General features: G+C 39.3%; 1 protein-coding gene across 4 annotated transcripts in view; it reads right to left on the bottom strand.

Moving 5' to 3' along the window:
- Positions 1–155: 155 nt before the first annotated feature.
- The window catches only part of LOC109479047 (N-acetylglutamate synthase, mitochondrial-like), a 25968-nt gene continuing 2596 nt past the window's right edge, over positions 156–23527 (bottom strand). The window contains exons 2-17 of one of the 4 annotated variants that reach the window (XM_019780901.1): positions 21033–21043; positions 16195–17215; positions 14546–14665; positions 11006–11119; positions 10424–10551; positions 10020–10079; positions 9520–9682; positions 8162–8245; positions 7744–7843; positions 7388–7481; positions 7012–7089; positions 6062–6146; positions 5186–5239; positions 3679–3773; positions 3133–3263; positions 156–2600 (exon numbers count right to left, since the gene is read on the bottom strand). In XM_019780901.1, coding sequence (XP_019636460.1) covers positions 2563–2600; positions 3133–3263; positions 3679–3773; positions 5186–5239; positions 6062–6146; positions 7012–7089; positions 7388–7481; positions 7744–7843; positions 8162–8245; positions 9520–9682; positions 10020–10079; positions 10424–10551; positions 11006–11119; positions 14546–14665; positions 16195–17163 — 2313 coding nt within the window. In that variant the 5' untranslated portion in view covers positions 17164–17215; positions 21033–21043 and the 3' untranslated portion in view covers positions 156–2562. Of the gene's footprint in view, positions 2601–3132; positions 3264–3678; positions 3774–5185; positions 5240–6061; positions 6147–7011; positions 7090–7387; positions 7482–7743; positions 7844–8161; positions 8246–9519; positions 9683–10019; positions 10080–10423; positions 10552–11005; positions 11120–14545; positions 14666–16194; positions 17216–20288; positions 20428–21032; positions 21044–23527 lie in introns of those variants that run through there. The other 3 variants (XM_019780900.1, XM_019780903.1, XM_019780904.1) reach the window with 3 other exon arrangements.

The raw sequence follows: 23527 nt of genomic DNA, 5'->3' as shown, positions 1-23527 counted from the left end.
TCCTGATGGCTTCCATCCCTATTCTGAAACCCTGACCTTCACCCTGTTTCCTGTGTCTGACCTTATGGCCGTTTTTATCACAGCTCAGCAATACTTCCCAGAAGTCAGAACATAACCACGAATGAAATCAAATAAATCACAACAGAAACAATCATCACACCGTGAATATTTACTGATTTCAAAAAAATAAATATTACAATCAATCATCATTTTTGTAACACGGAACATTACCAAAGCATCACACAATGTCACAACTCCCATAGATTATGTTTCACTGTTTGTCAGAGAATTCTCACTGGCTTCCATGCCATTAATAAACCCGTATCATAGTCACAAAAAGCAGATTTTGTCAAACAATGACTTTTTTGTTTCTATAGTAAATAAATCACTAAGACCAACTATTTTAAATATTAATACAAGTGTATTATGTAACGATTAAGGTGGTACTTTACACATTCCAAACTTTCTGAAAGAAAATGGGATAAAATAAAAGCTGGACCAATATTCTAAAAATCAAGAACAATTATGAGATTTTTGAAAATGGATGAGGGAGGGAGGTGGGAAAGATCCTGAAAATTTAGTTATATTTACAACATATTCAAAAGAACAATTTCAGGAGCTTAAGAGTTTAAGATCATATCAAATACTGTTATCAAATCTCAATTTCAAACAAATTGTATTAAGGATAAAAGCCCAACAGGGCAGTCACAATTAGAAAAATAGAATACAACAAAATGACAGAAGTTGTATGAAGTTAGAACTGTTTAAGACCAGAGGTTACACCATAGTCTATTGATTGGGACATGAAATTCAGCAACATTTTGACTTTTTTCATACCACGTTGTCTCAACTGTCTCATACGTTCACTGGTTTCCAACAGTTAACATGAAATCACACAAATATACACTTTTTTCAGTTTCCATGTTGGATTAATATCTTCTCTAAATGTACGTCTGTCACTACCAACTCTAGTCTAAGAGTAGTGGGTTGTTTTCTTGGGTTCAACATTGAACAACACTTAACCAACACTTGTCTAGCGTATCCTTTATATGTTACTCACAAATCTAAACATTTTTACAGATCAATTCACACACTAGACTTATTTAAGACAACACTTATGTATCATCATGTTTGTAGTTTTTTCCATGGCTTTAATAAAAAAAAGAAGCTTTGCTGAAGAATCTCTGACGTACTAGTATATGTAAGCAACATAGTTTTGAAGATTAAACTGTACATTCAATGTTGCTTGAGTTCTTAACTGTGAAGAAAAATGTTGATTATTCACAATAAATAAAAAAATTTTGCAGAGAATTATTCTGTACATAGTAAAACTGCATATACAAGATTAATTTTTCTTTGGATGGCAAAAATGTGCGCAGGTCGTGAATTTTAGCGGCCCACTGTGCAACGCATATAAATATGGCAGTATTGTGGGCATGATAAGTTCTAGGTATGTGCAGCAATGTAAAAATGTAGCAAATATCAAGGTAAGAAAATTCACCTACAAAATTGCCTATATATCTACAATTTTGGAGTTTTAAACAGTTTTCATACTGTTCATTGTTACATGATTAACACTGCATTATAAGGAAACCATCTATCTTATGGAATTTACACACTTAATAACATAAACATTTTGTATGGCCATTAAAAAAACATGCTTTGGAACAAAGAGTACATAATATATAAAAAGGAATAACATAGGAAAAGAAAAATTAGGAGTAAAATGTCTTAGGCTTCGAGAATGATTTAAAAGCAGTATTAAAAACAATGTGCCATTGGATGTACAATATGTATGCAACAACAGGATATAAAAAGTGACTGAAATCAAATGCAGATACAAAATGCAATATCAAAATGAATGATGTTTAAGTTAAGACAACAAAATGTCTGAAATGAATGGGACTTGGCTCACTTGGCTATCTGAAAATTAAAAAAATGTGGTCCCAAAGCCCTAAAACCAAATCGACTTAATCTTCTCCCAGCTAAATAACCTCACCACTAATACAAATTTGGTTCCAAATGGCTACAGCAAAGAGAGAAGTTTAAGAAATTGCATACCATTTCATTTTGTATTATGTATTTATGTTCAAAGTGGCATTACGTTTGCGGCTCTTGTGGTTACTTGCATTGTGTTGCAACATTTCTTTGAACCGCAGCACCTCCAAGCATGAACTTAAAGTAAGTTAGGAGACTTCATAGATCATGGTGAAAATAACCTCTATATGACTTTAAACACATGGGCTAAGGAGTTCAGAAACCTCCCTGGAAGATTTCACTTCATTAGTGGGTTAAGCACATATTCATAATACAAGTATTTTCTTTGAATGACGATCCTAGTTCCTGCATGGTTGTGGTACATGATGGAAGAAATGCAAATTAAAATATTCAACGAATTCAAGAAAATTAACCAGAACAAAACTCTTGCAATGTGGCTTAAGCTTGCTGCTGCAACGAAGATGAACAGAACTGTTTTTATTGATTTGTTTCTTCACCTCAAGATGTTAACAGATGCTTCTTCTACCCTTTCTAAAGATGCTGGAACTGTCAGTTGCAGGAAGCTCACTCTGCAATTGATGCCTTGGAACCAATGTCATCATCTATGTAGATAAAACACAGCAAAGCATCAGCATTGTATAAACAACATGAACAAATGCATTTTGTGAACCAGTGTTCTTCAAATCTTCCAACATATGTGGCATTAGAAGTGAAAGAATAAAATGCAATGTCCACTGCAGTAATATCCCTGAAACCATCCACTTTGACTAGTTACATTGAAATTGGTTTTGTGATGGGAAACATTGACATTTGCCCTGTAGACTTTTTGAAAAATGAGCATCTCTCTCATCTCTCTTGTTCGACTCAAGGCAACAAAAAGATTGACAAAACTGGACTTTGTTCTCCCTATATAGACTGAGAGTTTGGCCTTTGAACCATTAAGCTTTCAAACAATACATTTTAATTGATTTATTAAGATTACAGAAATTGCCATGGATGACTACCGGTAATGTTCCTTGTTTACGCTTGGGGGAAATTGGGACTCAAACTTCATTCGTTCTCCTGAAATGTTCATGAAATTGAGCTCTGGAAGGAGTAACCAAATGTCTTAATGCAAAGACAATAACTCATTACCCTCAGTGAAGGAAGACGGCAGCTTGGCAGCAAAGTCGACCAGTTCATACGACAGTTTGGGCTGGGACACTCCGTACCAGAACACTGTCCACTGTCCATCACTCCAACTCCCCTCAGATCTCTTGAAGTACCTGAGAGACAAAGTCATTGTTTATGTAACACTGGAGAAAAAAGAAATTGTAGAAAACATTTGAAATTTTTCTACTTTCTACAAAGCAAATATTTTTTCCCTTCATTTTGGATACTTCTGCTTAAAGGGATTCTTTAGGATGATATGCTAATGTCTACAAATTCTGGTCAGTATGCGGGGAGTTACGGTTCCTTTTCGCAATAACTTAGGGGAAATGTATTTCTTTACACAGATTACAGTTCAGGTATTTCCATCAATCTGCAACTATTTGAGTGTAAGTATTGTTAGAGGAAATTTGGGTCAAATTGATGCGGGTTTTTTTCAGTAGTATCATTACTAAGTTTTCTGGAATTCAAGTTAAGAACTTTATTCTGTATAATGTATAACCGTTTATGATACAAAAGAAAACACCATACCAGGGGTTAATCTTGTTGCTTCCTCGAGAACGCCAGAAGAGAGACTTGAAGTCTCGGCGGACATGTTCCCACAGCATCTCACTGGTACCCTGGCCCTGGACACAAGAACATCAACCATCAGTTTCCTTCCACTGGACCTTACCACACATACATGTACATGTGAGTCAAGAAATATTTGCCTATGAACATATGTATCAGAATGAAAGCTAAGGGCAAGGTCACATTGGTCATAGGATCATGCTACCATCACAAACTAAGGGCACCTGGGGAAGTAGTGCACATGTATGTGCCATACAAAATTCAGCTGTCTTGTTTCAAAAGACTGTCTTAGATCCTATTTGGGCATAGGTTCTGTAAAAACGACCTATGATGAATGTGACCAAGCACTAAGCACTAGCAGTGCTCTCATCACAAAGGCCAGGGCTCAGGGAATTCTACAAGTTAATTTGTTACTATAGCCAAGCTAAATGACACACAATCTCAGATACTACAACTCTTGTTGTGTGCAAAGTTTGTACATGATAACTTGTGGACTATGGTTCCCAACCCTTGCACACAGCAAAATGGAACCAAACATAGAAGAAGAAGTAACCACACAGGATTAACACAACCACTCAAATCAAATTTGTGGTCTAAATCCATGCACTATTTTCATGCAGACTTCTATCATTCACAAAAGTCCATGCAATATGTTACATCACGGCCATGCCACACAGACAAGAAGATTGGTACTGGAAACGTCACATACTTCCTCCTGTGTTATTCAGCATGAAGAAGTTCAGAGAAAGGAAAGAAATAGACCAGAGGTTGCTCTTTGTCAGGTTTCATGCATTACGCAGTGCATGGCAAAGACAATATCTTAAATATTGTAGATGTATGAAGATGCAGTAGTTTTTTCTATAAGACAGATTCACTGTATCTTTTTTGTACAAACTTTTTTGTGCACTTTAAACAGTTTGTATCATCTGAAGACTCTAATTCAGGAGCAGAATATCCCTTGTTGGGACCTCCCCTATGAATGAAATTTATTATGCTCACAGAATAAATTTGAAGGCTTGGAGGCTTTCTAAGAGGTTGTCCTTTCTATTTGAATCAATGGCATTTTGAATCAATAGAAATCTGTAGGAGCTCAAGAGTGGACAATCAAAGAGTTTATCTACCACAATGCCACATAACAGGTCACAACATTTAGAACTCTCAAAAATCTTTCAAGCAATTTCTTGTACAAACAAAAATCAGGCGTAGGAAAACACGGAAATTTTACTGCCAAACACATACTAGGATATTGAACACAAACATAGGAAAAGAAAAAGATTTTCGAGCATGAAGACAATCACTGACATCATTTCAAAATCAAACAGAAACTGTGATTCTTCAAACATATCATTCTGTACATCAATCATTTCAGACTGCCTGTTTGATTTGACATGAGGAAAGAACACTGTTATTGTCAGTATTAAACACAGAGAACAGCAATCAACTCCCACATCTTTCCTGGTGCTATTACCTCTAGTTGTTCTCGGTAGTAATACTCTTCCCTGGCCCTAGCCTTTTCATCATTCTAAGGGTGATAAAACAGGGGAGGGGTGAAGAAATAACTAAAGCCTAGCTGCAAGTGAAATAAGCAATGCCAAGCAAAGCAAAGCAAAATGCAGTTAGCAGCATGCAAAAAAAAGAAGAAAAAAAGGGAGTGTCCGTCACTATGTGATATCCCCAACTGAATGTCAAATTTCTTCTAAGCAAAGAAAGAGATTTTGTTATATTTTCTTCTTCTTGACTAACAAATAATCACCAATTTGGTAATGGTATGCAGATGAATATTGGGGGATGCAGCCCAAGTCAATACATACAGATAGAAACAAAGAAAATACAAAGCATTGTTGTTTTTCAAATGAGATACTTGCAATGAGACATTTTAGAAATACTTTGCTAATGCATGTTTAGTGCTAGAGCAAAGATGCAATGAGTTATTAAGTCTAGTGAGCAAGACTAAATATGAATTGTCAACCGCCACCTTTGTGTTAAGGTTAGAATGCATAGATATGCAAAAGATATATTTGACATAAAGATATGTGTACAAAATAGTGGTACAATGGCTCTATGCAAAAGTAATATTGGACAGAATTCTCAAAATGGAAGGCATCAACATCAAATGCTTTAATGATTGTAACAGACCACAATGTAGGAACATGTCAACAAAAACAACTCAAATACATGTTAAGTTAAGGCTATACAATATTGATAAAGTAAAATATGGTTGTATGGTCTAACAAAAACAAAAGCTGTCATTTGTGCATCCTGTTTTGTCTGCAAATTTGATGCAACACGATAAGCAATCTATAGACTTCACTCCCAGATAAAGTGAAGTCTTGGTTTTGCGTACCTGTATCTGTGTGCTGACGGAAAACTTGTCCAAGTACGGCATTCCATCCACCTGTTCATTAGTCACAATGGCTGCAGCATTGTACCTGTGAACAAAGTCAGCATGGTGGTTGGAATATTAGCAACAGAAATGACAAAGTCTTTCTCAGCTTAACAAACTTTGAACCATAAGCATTTGGCAATGGCCAGGTTGAATTTCAGGGTTCAGTTGCTTTAGAAATCTGTCACTGTCCTTGGTGATGAATTACATCTACACTACATGGTTTTTGATCTACCCCTGTGATGAATTACATTCACACTATGTTGTTTCCAATCAATCTCTGTCCATGGTGCTGAATGATGTTCAACCTGTGCCACTTCCAATCTATCCCTGTCCCTGGTGCTGAATGATGTTCAAACCATGGCATTGCCTATCTATTTCTGTCCCTGAATGATGTTCAACCTGTGCCACTTCCAATCTATCTCTGTCCCTGGTGCTGAACAGCATTTACGGTTACACTTACACTTGATCGAATCCCTGTCCCTGGTGCTGAATGACACGTATAATATGTTATCCCCTATCTATCCCTGTCCATTGTGCTGAATGATGTTCAAACCATGTCATCCCCAATCTATCTCTGTCCTTAGTGCTGAACAACATTCACAGCATGTTACACTTACACTTGATGAATCCCTGTCCCTGGTACTGAATGACAATCATAATATTTTATCCCCTATCTATCCCTTCCATGATGTTCAAACCATGTCATCTCCAATCTGTCTCTGTCCCTGGTGCTGAATTTTATTCAGATTATGTTATCTCCTATCTATCCCTGTCCTTGGTGCTGAATGACAATCACACTGATCTATTACAAATCAACCTCTTTCTGAAGCTGAATGATTATCACATGACCCCTGTCCTTGGTGCTGACTGACATACAAATCACCTAGTATCCCAGTACTGCCACCTACCCCTCAGACAGGTACAGAGTGTTCAGTCTGTCCTGCAGTCTCTCCCAGTAGTCATCCTTCAGAACTCGGCCAAAGGACCTGCGTTGGGCAGAGGCGGCTGTTACTTTCAACACACATCTTAGACTGTAATACTACATGCTATACAGTCCTGACTGTATAGCTTTGTACAGCTAAACCAATAAATAAGTACATAAACTGGAACCCTTGACCATTTGCACATGATAAAGACTTCCTAGTGGCATTGGAAAACAGCTTAACAGTTTATTATCACTAAAACCTGCTTACACATGTATGTGTACTGAATTTCCATTCTCAACACTCATCCTATAATCAAGACAATGTAACCCAATGAAAGATTCAACTAATAGTGCTTCACCTTTTAATGAGCTCGTTCAGACGTTTCAGGTCCACATCTGCCAGGTTCTTGTACTTCTTGATGGGTTCTGTGTTCTTAAAGAACGTCCCTGATCCTAGTTAAAACAAGAAGTCGAGCAAAGATAACTATTAGAAAAATGTTTAGTACTAGTATGGCGCAATCCATGCTACACAAGCAACTCGTTTTTGTTCAACTATGAGAAAAATACCACAATGAATTGTTTATTATGGAATGATGATATTATACTTTAATTATCCTCCTTATAAATCCAAAAAAATACATTCCAGATACCACCACCAAGCATGTAGTTTACATACAGTGACAGTTTTATTTGGAAGTTGAGGTCTGGTACTGACCATGGTGTGTGAACAGCTCAGTCAGGACAGCGTTGGCTGACGTGATGACCACAGAAGACTCAGGCGGAAGCTTGTTCAGCAGTTCTGAGATGCGCAGCACCTGTCAGGGCACAAGTTTAAGGTATATGAGTCAAAGAGGGTGTTTGATTAACAAACATGCAGTGATATAGCAACAAGGCTAAACAATGCCCAAAGCACAAATTCAATTTGTTGATTCTCAGATTTTTTAAAACATGGTTAACAAGAAAAATAGGTTTTTGCCTCAGGTTTATGGAGTAAATAAAGCGACTGTTATATTCACCTGACCTCTGCTCTTATGATGTTTGCTTTCTGTACTTTTACCTTAAAATGTTCAGGAACCAACAAAATAAATGGGTGTGTCTTTAGTAAAGCTACTATGGCCTGTAGTTATATGTACCTTCTGTTTAATGGCTAGTGTGCACCAGGGCTGCTGTAGGAGGTTTTCTAGATCTGCTGGAAGATTCACCTGAACAACAGTCTGCTGGGACAAATAACATAAAAAAGTTTCATCAAAATTTAAAAAAAAACAAGCCTCCTGTGCAATGTCTCCAACTTTTGAAGTATGTTGCATCTTCACTAGTCATCTATTTGGTACTTTGGTTGCAGAGGCAAATAACAGTATGTTGTTTAACCAATGCATATATTGCCATAACAATTCAAAATACCCAGGCATTTTGTTTATACAATTCTCCAGAGTTGACTGTTGATTGATTGATTGCCTGCATTAAAATATGTCCCCAAGAAGCTAAAAACTCTTTGCCGTGCTGTACATGATTTCCAGTTACTGTAAATGCATTACTTTCGTGGTGGTTTTATTTTGCAGACTGAGGACAAAGGAGTTTTTCACAATGTTTGAAGTTTACAGCTGAAACAATTCTGGAGTACCATCGAAATACAATACTCACATTTGTGATGTCATGATTTTGCAATTTAGGAAAATAAAACCACCAGGAATATTTCACAATTTACAGTAGCAAACCTGGCACGAATGTTACATGGAACTCAAGCACCATGCCAAGAAGTGCTGTATATTTTTCATCCAGTGCTTACCGCCTCACGCCTCCTATCTGGGATAAGGGACATCATACATGTAGTAGCGGTAGACTGCTCATTTCTGGTGAGCAACTGCAAAGACTGGTGCTGGACAGTCAAAAATTGGGGTCAGTCTGACTTTTTTCTTGTGCGGGGAAATCAAACTAAAATCCTGTTTCAGAACAAAATCCCTACATACGGACCCCTATTTTTTTCAGAAACATGATGGGAAACACAACAACAATTTTCCTAGGCCTTACCAATCAAGTGTAAGACTTTCCAGGCTAAGACTACATGTATTCAACGTGGCGTCGTGTGGTGTAGTGGTACATCACTGGACTATGAAACGGGGAGACCCGGGTTCGATTCCGGGTCGTACCCGAACAAGTCCGAACATGCGCCCCGACGTTGTACCCTTGGGAAAGGTACTTTACACGACTTTCCTCACCTCACTCAGGTGAAAATGAGTACCTAGCTTCGGCTAGGGACGTCCCTTGGATAGGACGTTAAATGGAGGTCCCGTGTTTGGGAACGCCACACCCCACGCACGTTAAAGAACCCACCACACTTATCGAAAAGAGTAGGGGACCTTCCCGGTGTGAGTGGTTCAAACATTACAGTCTGGTCTCAGGTTTGACATCTTTGAAAAGGTGATAGTCACCTGTTATGTCAATCCTTCCACAAATGTGGTAAATTGTCATAAATAAATAAATAAATACCTACCTGGTCACCTCTGTCCACGATGCCCCCCTGGGTGTTTAAGAACATGACCTTGAGGGGAGCCAGGATCTGGGAGATCTGCTCGGTGGCTTCCGAGGAGTCGATGGTCATGACCTGTCCAGTAGACGTCTCTCCCAGGGTGCTGATGACTGGGATGTGTCCAGATCTGATGGAGGAGTTAGAAGTCTTGTTTGTGATTAATGTTACATGTACGTAAGAAATTTCAAAGCTGAGAAGAAAAAATGCTCTAGTTGTCCTCAGCAACTCTGCCCAAGTCATAACACAATCCCATGGTATTGGCTTGAGGGTTTTTTTAAAGTCAGTTTGTGTTAGAACAACAGAACATGTTGACCTACATATAGGCAAGGGACTTGGAGACAACTTTAGAAAAAGTTGCAAGAAGGTCACAGCAAGTTTTGACCACAAGTTTAGTTAGATGGCAGGAGGTATTTAGAACAAGTTGTGAAAACAAATTGACTTGCTATTGCTACATGTATGCTTACCTGAGACACCACTTCAGTGGTTCCGGGTTCACCTCCTTCACAGTTCCTCTCAAGTCAGCACTGAAACACAGGCAACCAAATTACAACACAAGCCTTCCTGATTAACTCAATACTTCCTACTTTATCACTGTGGGTAATTTTGCTGTCTTACAGTCTTCTCAACCTTCTCCCTGCTGCCAAACCCCATAACCAATACAAATTTGTTGACAAACAGCTACATGTACATGTCCTTTAGCATGCTGAAGATTAAAATAGAAATCCCTGGACATTTCTTTCTACCAAAATGCCACTATGTCGCATGTATGATGAGACAACCTCTCTGGACTTAAATTTTTCAATTTACTAAAGGCTTCTGGAATGTTAAACTGAGAGCTAAAGAGACAGTCATGACAGATGATTGACACCTGAGCGGGTTCTTTGGCTCCGCCTCCAGGATGCAGCCTCCGCTGAAGAGCGGTCGAGCCGGGGCACCCTGGGCCTCCAGTACATTCACCATCCGCATACTGTCCTCTACCAGCTGGTTCTTCACATTCTGTATAAGGAATCAAACATTTCAGACTTCCAGCAAGTATGCAACCATCAGCTTCCTGAATTCCCCCATGTCAGCCTCCAATTACTGCTGGCTCCCAGTCAGATTCTATCACTGTATCCAAGAACCTGTAATCTTGTTACGTTACCCGGGACCACAATAACATTCCACCCAAATCAGTTTACACAACTCTCACAGAGGATGTTATGAGTTAATGCTCAAACTAATCTGGCGCCAAGGTTGAAATGTCATTTTCAGCAGCAGTTTGCTTATCAAATGGGATCAAACTTCTGAAAACCTGTTAGACCCTGTTACCATGCTGCCACAGAGGACACTGCAACTCCAGGCAAATCAAAGCCCTTACCTATCTTAATGCAAATATCTCAATGTCAGGTCTGACCAGAGGATGGATACCTTGTCTTGCAGTAAGAAGAGAAAACATTTCCTTGACACTTACATACAAGACTTGTGGTGTCATCTCCACTTCTTCTGGTACAGCGCAGCCGTGCACGATAACCGGCTTCATGTCGTGGCGGTGTAAGAACGCCAGGCACGACCCAAGACCTTCCAGCTGAAGCAACAAAACAGAGGAGGGACACCTCGTGAGAAATGGTCAAGCATCTCGACATTTCTGACAAGTTTAAAACACTGTTGACTCACCATGCATGTAGAGTTACACAACTTCTGAAGGAACATACAAAACAGGGTTTAGATATTATAGAACTTTGAATGTTTCCATCCATTCTATCACTCTGTTGACATAACATATTTACTTGTGTAATGAAATTTTGTTCAGTTACCTTCAGTATGATAAGATGATTTGATAGAAAATAACTGAAAGGCACACTGCTGATAGAATGGATGAAAATTTGAATCTTGTTCTCTTATGATATTAGCTTGTACAGCCAGAAGTCTCGAGGAATCCATGGCAAATTATATAGATGAAAAGTTTTTATGGCTGGAGAAGTGCTACTTTTAAAAAAATATTTGAATACAGACTCTTTCACTCAAATAATTGTTAAAAAAGAATTGAAATTCTTTGAAGATTATTTGGACAGATGTTTGGATCATCTTTTTCCGCTGGATGTTAAGCTTTGTTTACATGTACTTTGTTTACATTTCTTAACAGATGTTGTAGCTTTAATACTTAATACAAGAATTTTTTATGCCTCCTTAGGCAGTCGATGACAATCCTTTTTTCAAACTATTCATTTTGAAAAGGTGCCTTAAAATTTATATTTCTACAGGAGTCCATGACAGACTTGTGGCTGTAGATCAAATTCAGCTATAGTTGTGTAACACAGTACTCAGTAACACAATGACTATGAACATGGTTTTTAACACATCGCAAGCAACAACAGGCAACTACATGTACTGTCTAGCCTTTCTCTAACAATGGTGATATTACTGCTCACATTTTTCTAGACAGCTTATATTGCAGAGGAATGTCCTGAAATTATATTTTCAAACTGTACAAGGCATTTTAGGAGAACCATACTGTAATATTACTATCACTAGGACAACAAGGGCCAAAGATACATGCAATAATAATTGGAATATTGACTGTGTCATGTTTAACAGTCATGTTTAACTAATTGTTTGATTCAAGTTTTTGCAAGACAGAAAGGTATAAGTTTAGGTTGACCAGTTACATATTTAAGATAGTGAGGTATATGATTATCATAATACTTCAGAACTGCAACAGATGATGATATAATTCAAGGACAATCCTTACATGCTTTGAACATCTTCAACATTACCTTTCTTTACAACAGCAAGAAGTTTCACACATGTCTACGTCACAATCTATGTCACAGTGACCATCATTATCTTTAAAACATAAAATAAAAGCACAAAACAAAGCTTGGATGCTGAATTTTGAGGATGAAAATTCTTCAAGATTTTAACTCATCAGATCAACTGATAAACTCAATAAGTCAATGATAGAAATTTCTTGCTGTTGGAATAAATCTCCATACAAAGTTGACATAGCTTGCTCCTACAGTAACAATTTTTTTCTATCTTCAATTCTACTCTCCCAATTGCTTGGTTCAGATTGCTTTCCTTGTTAGTGTTAGGATATCGATACAATGTAAATGAAAGAAATAAACAGTTTTATGTGTAGACAAAGAACAAGCGCTTAAGCATGAAGCTGTCTACTATTCATCAATTGTATCTGTTTTCTGATACTGTGTATAAACACATGAAAACACGATGTAGTTTGATTACAGCCAGAACTTTGTAGCTTTGTGAAATTTTTGTCTGTCATTCTGGCAATTATGATGGTTCCAAACTTAGTATCTAACACTGATAGAACCAAGCAATTCAGACAAGGCAGAGAGCAGTTGCAAAACTAAGTCATTATATGAGATAAAAGGGATTGTTGTTTCTCAAGGTGCAAGATGTCGCTGACACTCGCCTTGCCTCCTCTTGCCGGCCGCCGTCACCCCCTTCTCTTGGCGCCTCTGGGGTTTAACTTACGTGTTATGTGTTAATTTCGGCAAAGTCCGCTCAGAAACCCCCTGACTTCGTGGGGAAGTCAGTGAGTCGGCGGTGGGCAGAGTCCACTGCTGTATAGCACACACCAGGAGTGGTGAAGAGATAGAACGTGTGACAGAGATAGATCTTTCAACACACTTCTCATCACCATGCCATGTTCTATATACACAAACTAGAAAATACTACAGCAGACTGAAACTTTGTCCTCAAATCTTCACAATGAGCCAAAATACAACATCACCATTTACTGAATGCTTACAGGCACATACTATCTGCTTTGTTCAAAAGATTGGAAATGATGTGGATGTTTTTCAAATATTTGACTGACAGTGACTACTCAAGGTCATTTCAAGTTCAACAGTATGGCAACATCTCTTTGGAGATTAGCTTTGAACTTATTGCAAAGGTATATGGACAAAGATTTTTCTCTTATATTCAGAGATTTTAAAAGACACATTGTGAAATTTCAGGACAAAGTAAAAGTATAACTATGTCTCTATAATATAAGGTACTTGGTCCCATCTTTTTACTATTCATGACAGTAACCATTTGTATATGTATCACAGTTGTGCAGTTCCATATACGGGTGCAGCACGGAAAATTGTCATTCCATCATGAATCCACCCACATACCCAACAAGATGCACCAACTCTCACACACACATGCCCAACATTCCACCGGCATGTTCTGGAAAAGGTCAGATCTATAGGAGGTGATTGGTGTCTGTGTTGACTCAGTTATCAGCACTTTATTTGGGACAAGTATTTGGAATGCACACCCGAGCTGTGATAGGTGCACTGTGTCACGTAGTGCCATGCCGGCCATGTGAAATGTTAACACGTGGCACCATGCCTGATCATACATGTACATGTAAAGTGCAGGATGGACCAGAGAGAACTGTAGACAAGTCACTCAAAATGTGCTCTTTTTCTCGTCATTCTGCTTTCAGGTTCTATCAATTGCAACTTGTCTGTGTACGTTACAGTGACAGCGTGATCACATTCTTCGTATGCCAATCATCATACAATTCTGATGTCGTACAATTTTCAACCAGGCTGACAGAATTAATCGCCAACGAGGATCTAACTTCAAAGCCCATTTCCATAGGCATAACAAGATATCTGAATTTTATATGATACGTGTACTATTACGACTATCCCCAAAATGACTTCAATCTGTGATCGTATGGCAAATATGATGAGGCCCTTTGTAAACTTTTGTGATATTCATTTTCAAACAACAACTCTCCCCTACAATCTTTCTGATCCATCCTTCATGTGGCAAAGCTGTTTGAACAGTTCTTATGAAAACAAAGTAATGCAGTACATCTCTGTAGCAAAACTGCTTGCAGGATGATGCATTATAAGGATCCCTAATGCATCAATCTGTCTTTACTTCATATTGCATCTTTTTAATGATAAATTGTCAAACATTTAAAGCTTTTTGCTTCAATCCTGTCAAGCTCTACATCAATAGACATAAGATCTGCCGTGATTACCATCTCAGGTTTAGTAAACACTTCCTGGTCCACCTGCACAACAGCGAATGGGTGGTCTGCATCAGTGGACCGCTGGAACTGTTTCAGCCAATAGCGTGCCTCCTTAGGGTCTGTGCCAACCTAGGGGACCAATCACAGCATAGAATACAGAATGATGAAGAAGTACATCAACAATGCACACAGTCAAAGCTGCCCAAGAGGGCTACCCAGGAGACCAAGGTAAAGTGATCTTTTTGGGAAGGTGTGCAGGTTGGGCCTGGGAAAAGGTGATTGCTATGGCCAGATGGCTGGCTTGAAAAGGCAGCTGCTTGGGCAGGTTTGACTGTATATGTATGGCATAGATCCAAAAGTGTGTGTTCTCCCAAAATCTACTCTCAAGGGTAAGACTGGGCAACTGCTGACAGTGACAGTATGACTGCATTGCACCCCTCTTCCCCATTTAGAAAGTACATGATGTACTAGACGTACATGGCTACTGCACAGGCTACTGGCACAGCATCTATTTTATATAACCTTGACATGTATATGTGACTGATTTATGGGAAGAACCTTTAGATGTCCTAAAATATACAGCCCAGTAATCTGTGCTGGGTTGCCACCCATCCATCCAATTCTGCATGACTACATCTACAAAATGTGCAGCCACGTACAATGTAAAACGCTGGTGCCGCACAGTGTACACATTTACATAAAAGGCCAAGCCATCCCTAGACGGCACCACTATGGCTTGAAGCCATGGCTTGGAATCACAGTATCATGTACATATTGACTTTTCAGGCAGTTTTATACAAAAGATATTGCTGGGTTTGCTTTTCACTATTGACATATTTGAAATGCATAAATCAGGAGTCTGCAGGACTGAAAAGCTAGTATTATAAAAAGATGATTGTGGTTTGCTCCCTGCAACTTCAATTGGGCTATTGTATATGTTAAACAATAGGCTGTGCCAAGTTTTGAAAAACCCAGTCATTTTTCAACTGGTACCAGAGAATTTAAAGGATTCATCATGAACGTAACTATTATGGAGGTTGGGGGAGGGGCAATGGTATATACTTTCCTAGCCTCAGTTACTAAGAGAATTTGCTCTCCAAGTGAAATAGTATCCCTCCAACCTGTGACTACAGGTTAGTGGCACAGGGTACTTGTACATTATTCTATATGTTAAGATTCTATATTTATAACAATAGATTTATGAGTCTGGTCTAGAATGCCTTAAAATAATTTTATGAAAGGTCATTGTACTTCTCCTATATTAGTTATACTGGTAAACCCTGTCTGAACTATTAACTCTTACTAAGCCAGCTAACAGTCAATCAAATAACTTGTTGGGCCTCAAATAACTTTAGTAAGATATGGTGAAGTTGTGAATTTTTAGTTTTGTTACTTGACGTTCTGAAAAGTTAGGTATCATTTCCTTGCAGCCTTAAACCCTATCCTGTGACAAATAGAAAACTGGTGGCATGATGATTTACCTAAGTGAGTCTGCTAAAGGATAACCATTGGACAAGCCTGTCTCTTGAATTGGTAGCTGAACGGCTGCTTCAGCTAAAGGTTAATCACCAGACAAGCCTACCCCTTGAATTGGTAGCCAAATGACTGCTTCACTTGACAAAGCCACCTGTTATACTATAACAACTCTCCATACTGACCTCTTCCAGGAATCTCTTCAGGTCGTGCGCTGCGCCGTTCATGAAGGACATGGGCAGCATGTACGCGTTCTGCAGCGTGGCCATCACACGGCTTGTCTTGGACACCACGGTCGGCGATCGCTCGATCACCGGCTGTGCTGCAGACGTCGCGTAGCCACAACTTCCCACCGGCTGGGTCGGACTCAACTTCTTGTCAAGAGACGTAGAGAACAGTCCTGCAGTGTTGTACTTCCTAGCAGCATTTTGAGCGAGATTTGTGTTTGTATTACCAGCTTTTCGAAAACTGTTCACCCAGTACACTTCACTTCCATCCTTGCAGAGAGCAAAACGACTGTTCTGACAGGAGCACTGCAGTTTTGGCGCTTCTGTGTCTTTCTTTCCTGGTGTAAAACCAGTTGCTCCCCCCTCCCAGGCCTTCTCAGCATGACTGTAGGTGCTGTCTAGCTTTCTTTTCCACGCACCTACAAATCTCGGAGAGGTGTTGTTAGGAACCGTTTGGCACTCACAGCCAACCAGGCTACACGAGAAGTGGGAGGCCTCCCCCACGGCTGCAACTATGTGACGAGAAGCGTTTGCTTTCGCCAAGCTCGCACGACCGATCGAGTTTGGGCTGCAGTCGCTCATGCTGACGTCAGAGCGAAGATACGACAACCTGTCCTTGTGTTCGGTGCTGTCGTGCAGCCACTTCTGACAGGCGTACCCGGTGCTGTTCTCCACCTTGCTGGCACCTCCTCGGCCAGTGGATGTACCACCCTGCTCTTCAGGAGACAGGGGCTTCGCAGTGAGCATCCCGTGAACGGGACACTGAGATAAGGCACTAGACGTCGTCAGCAGACGCTTGGGCGGCAGCTCAGGTGACCTGGCCGAGCCCGTTTTGCTGCTGGGGGCGCACTCGGAGGCAGAGTACATGAGCAGGCAGTGCATGCGGCGGTGCCAGAAGGACGCCTTCTTCTGCAGAAGGATCTGCATGGCGGAGGTTCTTCTCACAGGCAATCAGGATGGACAGCAATCACACAGACCTGCAGGGACATAGAACAGTTTTCAACTGACTGCACTGTGATAGAGCGACAACTCATTCTATCCAACTGTCACTGGGGACTGCAAATCAATGTACTGTACATGTTACATATTCTTAAAAGGAACATTTAAGGATTTTACGAGTCTACAGATAGAACAAGTACATTTGATACATGTATGTTAACGTGTCCCACTGACAGTTGCTAAGATTCAGGAATAAATTAAGAATCAAACTGTCATCAATATTTTAATGTCAGTGTGTGGTTCTCCTGGCCTTTCTAATGATAGGGTTACGGGTTTGTCCATGACACACTGTCTAATGTCTAGATCTACATGTTAGTTCTAGATTTAGATCTACATTCTAGTATTAAGAGTAAATTATATTTAACACAGTCTATCAGTCTATAAACAGGCAACAACGTTAACAAATCAATGACATTTACAATGTAATTGTAACTGGTATACAGTCTTTTCTAGCTTTCTTTTATTTGCCACTAATCAGATTCAAGAATATGGCAATTAATTTCATCAATTTCTGTATGTTTCAGCATTATTTTATTGACTAGTGATATCTGTCATGGCAACACTGCATGTGCATATAGAATACTACCCATAACTACAAAGTACACTCATTAATATGCCTCTCCTATCCCCTGAGAAATAATGGGTTAAAGTCAATCATGGTTGAGCTACAAAGATGTATTTACTGTGAATAGGTCTCTTTAATTATGTTCTAGTAAATGCCAATGGTTATAACCAAATGATCACGGGGAAGTATGATAAGAGTAAGACATATCATTTTCCATCCACAAATTTTAGGCTTAAAACAGGAAGTGAGGGAGTCTTAATACAATTTAATACCGCTAAGACACATTTGAGGAGAAAAAATGCCATGTACATATGTACAAGGCAATCCATTAGTGGGTTTACACAATGTAAGAACCCACAAACATTGTACGATTGATAGCTATGATATGATGGCTAGCCCTGCATTGTAGCTAGTAACAATGGAATATTGCTGTAGGCAGCAGAAGTAGCGACTAGCAACTGACAAGTCTTTGTTTGCAATATTTGCTTACCCGGGGTAAACACAAGCTCTCCACGGACTCAAGTCTAAACCAATTAGGCCCGGACGTGGCACAAGCTCGACGCTGTATGCCGGCCTATAGTCCACAAGCTTGTGCTGTACCACTAGCAGGAAACTAAATCTCACAAGCATGCCTTCAGAATGGCAAGTATTCCCTGCCCTGCAAAATCAATTTCCAAAAAAAGCCCCCTGGGAAATACAACCTGGGTGACATAATACTATAAGAGATGCCGATGTCAAGTTCAATATGCAAATTAGGAGGGCAGGAAGGAGGGAGGGGCAAGGGGAGGGGGGAGGATGAGGTCAGCTTGTAGATTGAAGGAATTCATAAGAAAAGAAGAGGACTCGAATAAAAGCTTTGCCTGGGTGCCAGACTGTTGCTGGGGCAAATATACAGGCTAGCTCCTCTGCTCTAGGGACAACCTGTCCCCAGGAAATTTTACCATAGACTCGCCTCAGTTAGACCCTGGGAACCAACTCTGGGATTGGGGCTTGTGGCTTTCTGGCAGATCTGGGAGTCTGGCATTCAGGGTAGGATTATATATTGTATGCCCAACTAATACTACCATATATCACAAGCAAATAACACAACCCATGTTCTCACATGTATTGTATGGGTATTACAGAACATTTCGAACAAGAAATAAGAGCTGACATGGAAAAAGTAGATAGGTTCAGGTTTTAAGGCTAAGGGTTTACCAGTCCGTTCAGTGGAGGAATAAAAGAAGACCACTAAATGGAAAGGGAGTCCTAAAATTTTTGACAGCTGTACACATGCCATGTATACTGATACATAACCATGGCTTGTAACAGAAAAGGGTTTTATCCAAATGTATGCCACGTATCAAGACACATGTGACAACTGCCTTTTATTTCAAACCAGCAATTGCAATACATGAAGAGACTTCTGGAACTGTGTAATCTTCATTCCTCTCACCCCATACTGAACCTTTAAAAGCATGAATTTCAGTCCGCATATTATATCAAATACATTTGTAACGTTACATGTACATGTATATGTATTATAGTATTATAGCAACAGTAACAGTTTGACTGTTGCATTATAGTTCCCAATTAACCTTGTAAAGACAAACTACTTTGATGACTTGTCCGGACAGGTCCTCAACTGATGTCAACACCTTCTGAACTACACATCAATTTTCACATTCTTCAAGGCCACACCTAGCCACTCCTAGCCACTCCTAAAAAGATTCTTTTCACGGTTTTGACTGTACTAGAACTTCTACATTCTTGATGACAATGACACTGTAATTTGTAGCCCAACCACCTAATAAGGTACCATTAAATAAATGGTGATTTTCAAAGATAAGATGTAAATGAATATATACAAACAATTCCTTGACCATAATTGAGTAAGATGTCCAGATGGCAGATGATTAAGATAGGTCAGGAATAATAATTATTGAGAGGCCAAATTCATGATCAAGTAGATGTAACTCAGGTCCTTCAATGGTCTCACTTTCATTTTAGAGTGGACTCATGAATATTGATGTAACGATGTAATGATCAAATCAATGGTTGTTTGATACCACACCTTAAACTTCAAAAGAGTCGTCCTTCATGATGAAATAAAACTTAAACACCTGAAAGCATAAAAATTGAACGTTTTCTGACGTTTTCAAGACAGAACGTAATTTTGATCTAGATATTGTTTGTACATGTACAGCAACAATCGGCATGTATCATCATAACATGCATTAAAAAACCTTTCAAACAGCAAGCTTGAATTTTCTCCAGTCAGTTCGAGAACATCGAACATTGTCAATTTATTGACCTATACTGTATACGAATTTGGCATGAGAGATCTTTGGAAAGGATCGGGGATGCATGAATAAGCCGGAACACTCTCTGGTCGAACCAAGGACAAACCTAATGCCAGGGCAGATAAGCATTAACCATGGCCCTGGAACTGCCTGGAGCAAAAAGTGTCCAGTAAACATTATCAACAATCACGGAAAATGTTACAAACCTTCTCTGGTTTCATGCTGCAGGCTTCAATATTATGTAGTCAACTCATAGTCATATGTGCTGCGGGAAGCCAGAATGAAACACTTAATGTGCAGCCTGCACAGTACATGGAATAAACCTACTGTAGATCAAGTTGAATGCTGGGCTGAACCATTTGATACTAGGGAGGGAATCATAATGCACCCTTTTATGCTTTCAGCAGGTTATCGATTAACTCTTGAGGCAAAGGGTTTAGGATAGCTTTTAATTCTCTAGAAGAAATGACGGCTCATTTCAGTTGGAAGGGTGTTAAATTTTTTATGGGACTTAGTGTATTTATCTCTAAGTCTAACCTAGCAATCTATTAGCACGCCATGTCCAAAAGGCTGTAGCATGTAGATTTGTACTTGTAAAGCTGTGTTAAACAGCTGTTCATTTCGCATGCGTACATCAATAAAACAAACAGGTGAAACAATGGACTTTCACTTTGCAAGCAACGTACATTGTAGGGCATGTGTCTGCGGTGGTGCCAAAGTGCACGTAGTTTGCAAAATGATGTAATCTTGGGGTAATGGCATGATTTATTAACCTCTATAAGTAGATGTTGGGTGTTACTTACTTGACAAGCTAAGCTTTTTTCACACACAGGATTTTAGAATCTTTTCTGGTGGTCAATGTTTTAGTGGATATAGATGTGTGTAAATGGGTCAAAATGACCTAGAAATAGCACAGCCACGTGATGACAATATCTCAATAGCAAAAATATTTTAAACACAGTAATCACGTTTTCACACACACCATGTGCCCTCTAACCCAATGGACTGTTCCATTTTGCAACCCTAGGTTGGAAATGGGGAGGAGTTTTATGGTAGTACTCAAAGTCTACTTCTATAGCTACAAAAGTTGCCATGCTGCTTTTGTCAGAATATGAACAATATTTGATAACTAGCAATTACCTCCAATTTCAAGACTATCATATCTGATCACTGTAAAGAGGATGAATAAAAGAAATTGGTTCGTCTGAAGTGTCTGAAAGTGATCCAAAAGTCTGAGGTTTCAGCTGTGCAGCCATAATTCAGTAGATGGAATAAGGTTAGAAAAACACAGTTATTCTTAGTCTGGGTTGAATGAAGGGAGCGACATTGAATCTAAATGTCAGCAATTTGACCAGCCCCTGAATACAAAGCTCCTTTTATCCTGAGCTGTGGATGGATTATCATGTGTACCATGGTTTGTGCTTTGGTAAAGGTTTTATAAATGGATTGTCAGTACAAACATGATGTTGTACATACAAGATGTGACCCCATTCCTCTGCACTAGGTTTACCAGCTAACAATGCTGATAACTGCCCCAGGGCAACAATCAATAAATCACATGCAATTATAGGCTTAATCTAGATCTGTGGACAATGGATGACTACACAGTTTGTCGGTACCAACTGAAACCTGTGCAAATCTTAATATACCGTAGCATTAAACATGCAGGCACCTTCTAAAGAAGACATGAATCAAACTTCTAGCTGACTTTCAGCTTGTATTAGACCAACGGTCTTTGAAAAAGATACGTCAGCACTACCTGCAAAGGCTAGACTTTAGCAGCTCAAAATGTTAGCAATGTACAATGTAAGATAGCGACTAATCTTATACTAGACCAACCATTTTTGTTCCAGACTGTCGCTCATCAGTGAATGCAGAAGAAAATACAGATTGCTATATGTTATTGTATTATATTCAAAACTTGTGGCATTCACACTGGGCAGTAGTCGTGATATTCGCTTTAGAGTTGAAAGTAACCAATATAAATAAATGGTGCAATGAACGTCATAACACAAATCTCTTCAGATTCTAATTTCCATAACAGCCTGTTACCAAGTCCTTGAGCTGTGTTTTCCTGCATGACTTATGCACGTTAATAACAGTCACGTACTGCTATCTTGACGTGCATCCAATTATCTTCACTGAAGTACAACCGTGCTCGGCATGATTATAGTGCTATTTCCTGCCGGATCCTAGTAATGGGAAAAGCAATTACTGGTACTGTATCTTAGCTAAAATCTCCTGCTGAAATTGACATCGTCGGGTTACTGTACATTTAACTCTCTCAGCTCTCAGAAACACACGCACGGAGCTTGAACATATACACAAATACATACAAACATATACAAATGTACACAAACACACACATTAAGCACACACACATTCATGTCCTTGGTGCTAAAAGCCATCCACATACACATTGTACACAATCACACAAACAGGCATATACAAAGTAAGCAAGCCTGTCCTTGGTGCTAAAAACCATCTACACATGGTACACAATAACACTAACATACACAAAGTTAACAGCCCTGTCCTTGGTGCTAAAAGCCATCCACACACGGTACACGGTATGCACACACAAAGTAAGCAGACCTGTCCTTGGTGCTAAAAACCATCCACACATACACAATATACATAACAAATTAAACATGTCTCATTTTCAGAATTTATAGACTCAATTTTGAAATGCCATCCAAATCCTGGCCCTGATACGGATTAGAATCAAAGGAAGCTTCCGAGTGATACATTAAAAAACACAAAAACTTAAAGACTAAGCCTCTTTTCCTATCAACTTAGTATGGTATGGCACAAGTATTATATGGCTGGCATGGTATTCTAATCCTGCTACTGACTTCGTACTGCCTTTATGGCAGTACTTACTCTTTTTATCTAAATGCTGCAGGAGGCCATCCCAGCTGTGCCCACATAATAGACATCTTGATAAAAAACAGACTCTCCCATTCCTCTTCCACTTCAGAACGTCACGCTAATCACATCTTTTATCCAATTCCTGCCATCCAATTTCCGGATCCGAGGATGTTTGCGTCACGACTTACGCATGTGGCGTCATTCATACTTGTTCCTATTAACCCTGCTTTGGTTGGGCAAGGGGGAGGCCGTCTATCTTGTCATTAATCGTGGTTAGGCCATAGCAAGTCAATTTCATGGCTGTCATCCCTTACAGACTCAAAATCGAATGAAGAATGCAAAAAAAACATGGGTAAAAAAACTTGATGCATGCATTTTTAGAACAGACAGACCACAAACATTGTTTGTAATATGAATCGGAGCAACAAAATATCTTATTACCTTAAATTTATTCTTATATTCAAGAAGCATAGAAAGTGACACTAGTGTAGCAGCCTAGTATCGGTATCACTTATTACCAAGTTGGCAACTATACAAAAGGCTACAACACTAGTATTGCTTCTACAAGTTCTGA

The sequence above is a fragment of the Branchiostoma belcheri genome, unplaced genomic scaffold, assembly GCF_001625305.1.
Source record: "Branchiostoma belcheri isolate BF01 breed outbred unplaced genomic scaffold, Haploidv18h27 scaffold46, whole genome shotgun sequence".
NCBI classification, from domain to species: Eukaryota; Metazoa; Chordata; class Leptocardii; order Amphioxiformes; family Branchiostomatidae; genus Branchiostoma; species Branchiostoma belcheri.
This window is presented reverse-complemented; position numbering and strand designations above follow the sequence as displayed.